Raw genomic sequence first — 11,270 nt, forward strand, 5'->3', positions numbered from 1 at the left:
AAATTCTAGCAAAAAGAAAAAGAGGGAGGGAAAAAAAGTGAAAAAAGCCAGAGAAACACAAAATTCCCATCTTCATTAACAAAGGAAGCATCATCAAACGAATCAATTTTGCTTGTCCAGTCCAAAAAGAGCGAAGGACCATTCTTTCTCTCTCTATCTCTCTCTCTCTCTTTCTCCCTCCCTCCCGTTACCAAGCGTAATCAACTCTCGCGTTGAGCAGTTTTTAATCGACATTCCGCGTGATTCGAGCTGAATTTCCTGCTCGATTCCTTAATCCTCTCGATTAATCGGAGGGACTGGGGCTGGCAACCCGGTCGAAAGAGAGAGGCCAGAGCTCGAAACAACTCTATATATATATATATACATATATATACATATATATATATAAGGGGACAGAGGAGAGGCAACGTATATAACGTATAGAATGGGACGAGACGTAGAAGCGAGATGGACGATCGAGTTACGTGGGGCCCCGAGTGCGAACTTGACACCAAGGCAAGGACGCGTTTCGAAAGGAGGAAATAAAAAAATACACGCCGGGGCCCAAAGCCGTTAAAGAACATCAGCAAGTCAGCTGTTGAAGACGCACGCAACGACGCACGATCGCCGAATAAATCACGGGTAAAAGGATCGCCAGACGGTGCTGAGTCGAGGTCGAGTCTAGACTCTTCCAGACTCTTTATCCATTAAAATTAAGGAGGTGGAGAGGAATCGCGAGGAACAGACAAAATAACGGTATTCGTATTCCGAGATTCGTTTCCTTTTTTTCTTCTTTTTTTCTTTTTCTCTTTTTTTTTTTTTTTTTTCTTTTTTTTCCTCGAAGAAGCGTCTTAACGTAGCGACGCTTCGCAGGATCGATTCTTTAGGGTCATTTTCTTAAGTTTATCGGTAAGGGAGATTGGTTTGATTAAAGATGGTGGTTCGCGATGCAGGGAAGATTGTTGCACGCTTTGCTCCCGATTTTTTTATTCCGCTCGAACGGAATGGTTTCCAATGTTAAGTCAACCGGCCTTCCTTCGAGGTTTGATCGATAATTTGTTTGGTTTTTTTTTTTTTTCTTCACGCGTTCGTACGATTTTACGTACACGCGAAAAGGATTTCTTCAATTAGTGGGAATTATGCTGTATCGTTTTTCGATCTCTATATTATGATCTATATTCTTATTTTCCTGCTCAGGTTTATGTAACGCCGTTTCGCAAGATCCGAGTATAGTTACGAACGATCAATTCTCTTTCGTTTTCCGATACGTATCCTCGATATTTCTCTCTCTCTCTCTCTTTTTCTCTCGAGTTGAAACGATTATTTAAAAAAAAAAAAAAAAAAAAAGAAAGAAAGAAGTCGGAAACGAATCGAAATTGTACTTTTGAATACGAGAAAATATTTCAATCGTCAATTTCTTTATCCTTAAGAGAACAAGAGTTCGTTGATTTTGAATGATTTTGTAAATTTTGAAGATACGAAAATAATAATAAAAAAAAAAAAAAGAAAAAGAAGAAGATGGAATTTAATTGAATATTTTACTCGAAAAGAGTAAATAATTGAATTGTTTAATGCTTTTATGCACCTGCTACGATTATAAGCAAAATTGTACGATGAAAAAATTCTCATAATTTGTGACATAATTTGTCACAATATCCCGAGAAACGAAAATAAATTTCTCCAACAATATATGGTATAATACCTATCAAACGCGGAAACAGATTCGCCGGAGATTTCCACTTTCGACGAAAGAAAAAGCGCGAAACGATAAACCGAAGAACAAAAGACGAACGAAACAAGCGCATATCCCAGAGATACATTATATTCCCCCCCACCGGCGAACCACGTGTACCAAAGTAGCATCCATGGCTTATGAAACATCCCGTCCACCTCTCGGCTCTATTTTACTTGTGCCCCACGGCGTTGCATCCCTGAACCCTTCATCTCCGCTCCTCTTCAAATAAGCCTCTCCTCCACCCTCCCATATTTTTATCTTCCCTCTGCAATCCTTTAATTCCACGACCTCATCGTCCTGCCTGTCCCCTGTACTTCTTCTGTAATCGTATTTCCCTCCGTGTCTTCTACATTCCATTGGACATGGCCTTTGGCTCATCTCTGACCAAAGAAAGAAAAAAAAAAAAAAAAAAAGGAAAAAGGAAAAAGAAAATTGCGCGATACCGAGACTAAGTTCTTTGTAATACAAGAGATCCTCGGTTCACACGTTTCTGATAGAGTATACGTCGGGATCAAGCTTCCTCGTGAGTCTCCCTCTCTCTCTCTCTCTCTCTTTCTTTCTCTCTCCTCCCTCCCCTGCCTCTCTCTGTTCACGCACACGAGATTATCGCGCCTGATCTCTCGCGCATTCGTTCGTTCCGCTTCGATCGTTTCACGATTCCGTTTTACTTTAACTGACCGTGGTCGAAATTTTTTTTTTTTTTTTTTTTTTTTTATTTCCTTTCGAACGAGAAGAGTTTACCTCGTTTCTTGGATTCATGAATCAAGTTCTCCATCTAATCTACGATTTTGTGTCATCCGTCATGGGATGGGAACGAACACTATTTTTCTTCGCACTCCGGAAATGAATGTGCGAATTACGTATTTCGTTCGAACGTTGCGAAATTGCCCATTGGTTGAATTTTCTATATGCTATAAAAAGACTTTTTTTTTTTTTTTTTTTTTATTTAACTTATTTAATTTTTGATATCACGAAAATTGTTTCTCTAGAGGAGTCTAGCCATCAGCTCGATCTCCTCTCTTCTCGATTTGGAAATATTATCATAACGGTTGTAAAAATTCGTAACGGTTCGACAATCTTCACAGCCTGGAGGCTGGCTGCCTTCATCGTCACTTTTGGCGGATCAAAGTTTGGCGACTGGCGATAATCCGCTCGAGTTTCTTTTCTTTTTTTTTTTTTTCTTTTTTTTTTTTTTTTTTTCCTTTTTTTTTTTTTTTTCTTTTCTTTTGGTGACAAGTTTGACCTAATTCGGCTTCTTTTCGAAGATCCGGTAAACGAGATGGAAGAAACACCTTTATCTCGAGGAATCCCTCCCCCTTCCTGTCTTCTGTAAATTCGTTTCTATAAGTGTTTTATACATATATAAATTGGGTATAAAATAATTAAATGTAATTGGGTGGTAAAATATTATATAAAGCTATTAAAAATTATTTAGAAATGGCGGAGAAAGTGTATACGAGCTATTGTGGTGGCAAATATTCGAAAATACTCGATTATTTTCGATAGGATATGCACAAGTTGCTTACGATATATTACAAAATCTCTGATCTCTTATCTTCCTAGTAATTATTTCAATTATGCATTATGACGCGATAAAATTGAATTTTATTAAAACTTAACGCATAATTCGCTATTTGTAAAGCTGTTTTATTTTTACACTCTTACGAATAACGATGCTTCATTCAAATAAACTTCTTAAGGCCTCTGATTGAATAATTTAATCATTGGAACGAAATTAAACTCCGTCAAAATGGCGGATTATTCCCAAAACCGCGAATTCTTAACGAAATTATACAAACATTATTATCTAATGCATTTAATACAGAATCCACTCCCGTTTACCGCAAATTTATCAAAGCATCCCTCGTATTATATTAAGCAACATAATTGGAAACCGAGTTAAAGCGATCGATTGGACGATCCTTTCCTTCAAAGATCAAGATCGTTTGTTTGTTGTGAGGTTGGAAAAAAAAAGTTGTATCGCGTGTCTCCGAACGATTAAACGGGATTATTAAGCAAGAGCATCGACATGGACGGGATCGGTAGGATCCAAAGGAAGGCCACGGATCGCGGCTATGATCCAGGGGCGTGGCACAGACCAGATCCGAGAAAGGAATCCGTCGTTTTACGTAACAATCTCGAGCGGATCCGCGATCCGCAGACAGGAAACTAACCACCACCACCACGTCATTTCTCGCGTGTCCAGGATAGTTTCCATTTATTGGTTCGATTGTTGGTTCGATCCCTTTGTCGGTCGCCATCCAACGCCTTCAACTATCGAACACGCATCGTCGCGTTTCCTTCGATCTTTCGAAAGGAATCTCCGCGATTATACGATCGAATCGCTCTTCTCTCTCCTCCCTCTCTATTTCTCTTTCGGTCGAACACACTACTGGTCGAACGATCGCAACATCGAAGTTGGCGAGTCAAAGTTGAATTATCATACGACAATCAGGTGTTGTCGAGCGAAGAGGATGAATCACGGCGATCGACGATTGGAATTAAAATCGAGGGAATGTCGAGATCGGGGCGGGAACCGATCTCCATCCACGGGACAAAAATTGCCCTGTCGCGCGATCGTGGCCGATTCGTGGAACGAGCGGAAGTCGNCGCGACTTTGTTTCCACGCGAGAAACGTCCGTTTCCTTCTCGGGGTATCAATTAGATCGGACAAATTAGAACACGATCCGAGTCAATATTGATATCGAGCAGAAGGAGGAGCGGTAATGAGCGGCGTTGCTCTTTTCTCTTCCCCCTCCCTCTCCCTCTATCTCTCCCTCTCCCTCCGACTCGCGACGCGCAACAGGGGAGAGAGAGAGAGAGAGAGAGAGAGAGAGCGAAAGAGAGAAAGAGAGAGAGAGAAAGAGGAATACAAAAAGAGGACAAAAGGAGGAAAAAAAGAAGGAAGAAAGAGAAGGTAGTAGGTATTTAAGGCTACCGACGGGCGAACCTACTACTACCGTACAAAGAGGAGCCGAGACACCGAGGGCAGGTACAAAAAGGGACGCGGGGCGGAGGACGAAAGACGGACAGAGACGAAATAAAAAGACGTGGAAGGGGGGAATTAAGAGAGGGAGAGGGAGAAGGAGAGGAGGAAGGGAAAGAGAGAGAGAGAGATCTGTATGCGGTAGCTATAAAGCCAGTCAGTCAGGTATGCCTGGAGGCTAGGCCATGATAGACAAGGTCATCCTCTCCCCCCTTTACACGTATGCTCCGGCTACCGCCAGTCCTCGTTTACATTTATTTATTTATAAATATACCGCGGCTCTCGGCTAATGCGCAGAGAGAGAGAGAGAGAGAGAGAGAGAAAGAGGAGGAGGAGGAAGGGGGGAGGGTATAAACGACGGATAAACGACGGACAACGATGTGGAACCCCCTTGACCCCCCGTCGTGGATCGCCTCTCTCTCGTTATTCGGTTAATCGCGGCGCAATAGACGCCGCGAAAAAAGGCTACCGCCGTTACCCGTTCTGTTCGATAACATCGTTACTCTTTCGCACGAGGCAAAGTTCCCAAGGTAGACTTTGCCTCCTCGTGTCCAGTGGATTCCCATTCTTTTAATAATTCATTGTTAATAATCCAGAGACTAGAAATATACGGATACCGATCGTATCTAATGATTAAATATAACTTTATTTCATCGCATGTTGTTCATTTGCGCAAAAATTATCTCGATCAGCGTAGCAGCATACTTACGCTTAGAGCTGAGTACGATTTTGTTTCTTTTTCTTTTTTTCTTTTCCTCTTCTTCTTCTTCTTCTTCTTTCTTTCTTTTTCTTGCGATTAATTAACGAATCGGTTGGATGATTGATTGTTCGCAGATCTTCGGTAGCAAGGCGGACCTGCAGCTCCACACGCAGATCCACATGCGCGAGGCGAAGCCGTACAAATGCACCCAGTGCTCGAAGGCGTTCGCGAACTCCTCGTACCTGTCCCAGCACACCAGGATCCACCTGGGCATCAAGCCGTACCGCTGCGAGATTTGCCAGCGGAAGTTCACCCAACTGAGCCACCTACAGCAGCACATCCGCACGCACACCGGTGACAAACCGTACAAGTGCCGGCATCCAGGCTGCACCAAGGCGTTCAGCCAGCTGAGCAACTTGCAGAGCCACTCCCGCTGTCACCAGACCGACAAGCCGTACAAGTGTAACTCTTGCTACAANNNTTCTCCGACGAGCCCAGCTTGCTCGAGCACATACCGAAGCACAAGGAATCGAAGCACCTTAAGACGCACATCTGCCAGTACTGCGGCAAGAGTTACACCCAGGAGACGTATCTTGCGAAGCACATGCAGAAACACGCGGAGAGGACGGACAAGAGACCTCCTATAATCGGGACGGGGCTTAGGCCGTCGATCCACGCGATGGCGGCCCATCATCAGGACCACTACTGGCCGAAAGTGAGCCCGGACTCGGTAATCAGCGATCTTCACGACCGGTTGCCCCATCACCACACCGACTACCATCAGAACCAGAACCCAGAGATGCTGTTGCCCGGCCACGGCCACCGTGGCGAGTCGATCGAGAACGATTCCAGGCAACAGACCCCTCAACCGGGCGCCAATCACCACCCGAACAGCAGTTCGGCGTTCACGCCGATCTCCTCCATCTCGATAAACTCGATCTCCTCCATGCAACACCCGTTGAACCCTCTCAACCACCTGCACTACCCGGCCAGCCATCACCCGGCCTCGAGGCCCTACCTCTACGAGGCGTTCAACTCGACGCAGAAATCCTCCCCAGCGTCCTCGTCGTCCGGGGTCACGTCCGGCACAACCACCAATCAGAACGCGACCTCGTTCCCCAATCAATTGATCAGCCTCCACCAGATCAGGAACTACGCGCATCAACCTAACCTCGGCAACCTAGGCAATTTAGGGAACCTAGGCAATCTGAGCAATCTCAGCAATCTGAGCGCGACGATGGAGAGCCACGCTCTCCTAGGCGGACTCAAGGAGAAGCAGTAACTCCGGCTGGTCTTGGAGATTAGGAACAAAAAAAAAGAAAAAAGAAGAAAAGAAAAGAAAAGAAAAAAAAAGAAAAAATCTATATCGCTATTTCTCCTCGATTTCTTTTTTTCTTTATCCGCGTACACTCGGTGTTCCATGTTCATCCCGCGTCCTTGTCGTCTCTCCTCCCCCCCCCCCTCTCCTCCCCAGTTTTTCAAGAGAAAAACCTGCGCGAGGGGCCAGCCAACTCGAACGACGCGTCTCCCCTACGGCAATTCTTTTTTTTTTTTTTTTTCTCCTCCGCCGATAGATCCGACGCGTCGATCGAATTCGCCGCTCCTAGGCGCCCGATCTCTCTCTTCCCTTTTTACTTTTGTAAAAAGATCCCGTAGAAAATTCTGTGACCATTTTTTTTTTTTTTTTTTTTTTTAGAAAAAATAACCTTGTTGTTGTACGATGCGTGCAAAATCGTTCCTGTCTTTTCTTTCTCCGAGCTCGGGTGACCGAGGGTGGCCAATCGCTCGAGGATGATCGTTAGATTGAAATTTTTACTTAGTTTTAAGTAAAGAAATTATTAAGAAAGGATTTTTACGCGCGTTGTATCCGTACACATTCGTCAGTTGTACGTATAAAAAGATTTTCCAAGTTTTCCTATTTCGATAGGAAATTTTCTTTTACGTTTTAAACGTAACGATTATCTTTTTCTTTTATCGTTAACCAGTTAGCCAATCTCTTACCAGTTAGTCAAAAAAAAAAAAAAAAACCTTCTCTTTTCCAAGAAGAATTCTAAACAAACGAGAATGATCGAGGGGAAAAAACAAAAAAAAAAAAAAAAAAAAAAAAAAAGAAAAAAAAAAAAAAAACCTTCTCTTTTCCAAGAAGAATTCTAAACAAACGAGAATGATCGAGGGGAAAAAACAAAAAAAAAAAAAAAAGAAAAGAAAAAAGAAATCCTACATCCTATCGTTCCATCCGGTGAAGTATTATTAATCTTCTCGAAAAAAGCATTCGCGAGACGAATGCAAATCGGCGACTTTTAATCGCTCCAATGCGACCGTGCATCCATGCATGAAGAACGAATATTAGAAAGTAACCCTGTTCGGCACGGTATCGATCACGGCTTCCCATCGATCGATCCAGCGGCAGGATCGATCGAGCCTCCCCAGTGTAACCGGCCGTTTAGCCTGATTAACTTTCACGTTCGTGAAGTTAGATAGAAAGTAGCTTGGAAAGATAATCGACGGGCGTGTTTCTCGATGTCCTCGGCGAATAGTCACCCAGACATCCAGGGATCCATGCTGGCACAGAAATCCTGACGCATTTCCTAGTGAAACTATTTTCGAGGGACGTCCCACCCGAGTTCCAACCGAACACTTTTCCTCCACCCTTCGAAATTTCATCCATGAAAAGTCTCCTTGGGATGCGAATATACATATATATATATATATTTCAGAGAGTAAAACTCTCGGGAAAGTTGAGATTATTTTTCGCAAGTGAGAAAAATAAGTGCGTGGAGAGTGATTTTGTTGCAAACGATAATTTTTATTCTCGTCTTGGAAAATTTTACTTGGCGAAAAATAATTCTCGCGAAAGCGACTCGCGCCCCAAGGATGCGATAACAATAATTTCCTTTCCAGGTAATTCCTCCTGTATTTTTTTTCTTTATCTTTTTTCCACTTCTTTTTTTTTCTTTCTGGTACTACTTGATGACTCGGTGGTCCCATCGACGATCATGTAATTTGGTATTAATAATTTTAACTCGATTGGCGCGTATCCGTCTCCTACGTACAATTTTCGTTTATGATTTTTTTTTTTTTTTTCTTCTCGAGTTCGAGTGTTAAAGATCCGTGGAATTTTGATTTAAATTTTTCATGGATTTCGTTATCACGACGATTCGTGAATGGTATTTTTGGTCTTTTATCACTTTGGGGCAGGCGACTTTGTTGGTTAGCCTCGTTACACGTACGTGATACGTGTGTAAAATATCTCCGTGATACCACCGCTTTTGACCCTTTTCCTCTAAATTCCACTACGATGGAATGCATTGGGTTATTGGTTTAAATTACAAAGCTGTCGTATAACTTTATTATCTTCGTTGAATTATTATTTCGAAAAGTTCTCTTTCAAAATTCCAACTGGCCAACAGAACTAGGAATCGCGATCATAAACAAATTACTAAAGAATCACGCAAATCAATGAATCAACGAGTTAGCAGCTCTCGAGAGCGACAATGTTTCTATGTTCCATTAAAGAGAAATTGATTTAAATTATAAGGTCGTAAAGTTCCAAAGTTCCCTTGATTGCCGGTGGAGGAACGAAAGAAAAGTGGGAGGGGGAAATCTGTATAACCAAGAATCGATGGGACCGCCGACAATTCCGTTCTTTTCGCTTTTCTGCCTCCCAGGAGCATCGTACGTAAGAGGGAATAGCAAAGCCAGGAGAAATCGTGTCGTGGAGTAGAGCTATTTTCCAAGGGGTGGCTCACCCCCTGAAACCGGTGCAAGGGGGTGGGCATACCTTTCTGGGTCGAGTGGACGTTTCGCTCGCAACGGGATAATTAACGAAGCGAATGTGTGTATGTGTGTCTGAGAAAGCCGGAAACTCTGTTGTGTGGTGTGTGATGTAGATGTGTGTGTGTGTATGTGTGTATGTACGCGTGTCTGTGTATATGTATGTATGAGCGGGTGGAAGAGGGGTAAAAAAAAAGAAAAAAGAGGAAGAGAAGAAAATGGGAGTCTAAGCATCACACGCACTTTTTAAAAAAATAAATAAATAAATAAATAAATAAAATAGGAGTTACACGCGTACACACATGAGGGCACAAATCGTGTGAATACCTTTGAGGGCGAAAGAAGAAGAGGAGTGTATCAGAGAGAGAAAGAGAAAGGGTGCAAGAGAGGGTGCAAGAGAGAGAGAGAGAGAGACTTAGAATAGAATTGACGACAGTGCCACGAAATAATTAAATGCGAAAGTAACGGAGATAATAGAGAATATAAAAAAAAAAAGAGAAAGGGAACGAGGAGTGTGAGAGAGAGAGAGAGAGAAAGAAAGGAAAGATTGAAAACGCGAGTAACTACACAGGCGCACAGAGAAAGAAAGAAATAAGGAGAGAGAGAGAGAGAGAGAAAAAGAGAGAAAGAGAGAACGGTACGGAGAACCTCCTTGTATATAGTTATTATATAAATATATAAATATATATATATATATATATATATAAATAAATGAATAAATAAATATTATATATTATTATTATTAATTGATTAATTAATTAATTGATCGATATTCGGTAGGTGCGTAAGGGGAAAAAAAAGAGAGGAAGAGGATATAGACTCTACTGAAGATATTCTAAGTACCTTGTCTAACGAGAAAACAGCGAAAAAGAGAACGAGAGAGTGTGTGTGTATGTGTATGCGTGTGTGTTATGCGAGGGAAGATCGCGTGTGTGAAACGAAAAAAAAAGAGAGAGAATGGAAAAAGAGAAGAGAGAGAGAGAGAGAGAGAGAGAGAGAGAGAGAGAGAGAGAGAGAGAGAGAGAGAGAGAGAGAGAACGAATGGAGAAAAGGGAGGGAAAAGAAGTAAGCAATCGTTGCCCAAAGTTATTTACGATAATTTTTCTTTCTCTTAAGAGCGCGTTTCCGTTCCGTACGTATTCGCGGTTACGACCAACCTCGACGATCGGTCTTCCTTCGTTTTTTTCTTGTTTCTTCACCCAGTTTTTTTTCTTTTCCTTTCATTTCGACAATCTATATAAAATAATATAAAATAAAGCGCGATCGTCGAGGTCGATCGAACGAGCTATTTAGAAAAATTCGAGGCGTGAGAAAATTCGCCGGCGTAGCGAAGAAAAAAAAAGGAAAAAAAAAAAAAAAAAAAAAGAAAAGAGAGAAGAACAACACTGTGTACTATAGATAATTTCTTGTTACGGCGCCGCCAGTGTTTCGTTTCGTGACTCTTCCTCTTAATCGGTCTTAATCGATCCGCGAGGTACCAGGGCTTATGAAAAGATTTTTTTCTTTTTATTTTTATCATATTTTCAAACAATCTAACAGAACCTACTATTTTTTTAATTTCTCCTAATTTTTTCTTTAAACGTGAACTTAACTCGAACCGCTCGTTCCCTCCTTCCGACGAAAAAAAAACGAAAGAATTATTCTTGTTCATCTCCGTCCATCCTCCAGTTCGATGGACGAAAAAAAAAAAAAAAGAAGAAAAGAAAGAACGAAATACAAAATCCCCTGCCCCCTTCTTCCCCCTCTTCTTCCCCTCCTCTCCTCTCATCTGCTCTCCTTCCTCCCCTCGAAGAGAGGCGAGGAAACGAACACGAAACGCGACACGATCGGCGCCCCACCTCTATGCTCAAGTTGTTTAAAAACTAATTAGTTTGTTAACTAAGAAAACTAAGAGCGAGTGATGACCAAGAGCGATCGATACGATGTACGAAAGTATTCATAGGGAGTGCGTGAAGAGGAGAAAACGAGGAAAGAGTTTTTTAGTTTAATAATTTCGCGTGGAAAGGAGACACACGGCCCGATCGCGGTTTCAGGCACCCGCCTCGTTCGTCGACTCGTGTTTTCCCCCGTTCTCGATTTCGAAAGTGACCGAAAGT

At 42.3% G+C, this 11,270-nt stretch overlaps 1 protein-coding gene across 1 annotated transcript; it reads left to right on the forward strand.

Annotated features, from left to right (window-relative positions):
• The first annotated feature begins 5,501 nt into the window (after nucleotides 1-5,501).
• On the forward strand, nucleotides 5,502-9,149 carry LOC102680559 (zinc finger protein rotund-like). Its single transcript, XM_031508253.1, is given in 2 exon segments — nucleotides 5,502-5,874; nucleotides 5,877-9,149. Coding segments are annotated over 2 exon segments (1,164 nt in total). The 5' UTR covers nucleotides 5,502-5,516; the 3' UTR covers nucleotides 6,683-9,149.
• The last annotated feature ends 2,121 nt before the right edge of the window (nucleotides 9,150-11,270 follow it).

This window comes from Apis dorsata, unplaced genomic scaffold, assembly GCF_000469605.1.
Source record: "Apis dorsata unplaced genomic scaffold, Apis dorsata 1.3 scaffold_82, whole genome shotgun sequence".
Lineage (NCBI taxonomy): Eukaryota > Metazoa > Arthropoda > Insecta > Hymenoptera > Apidae > Apis > Apis dorsata.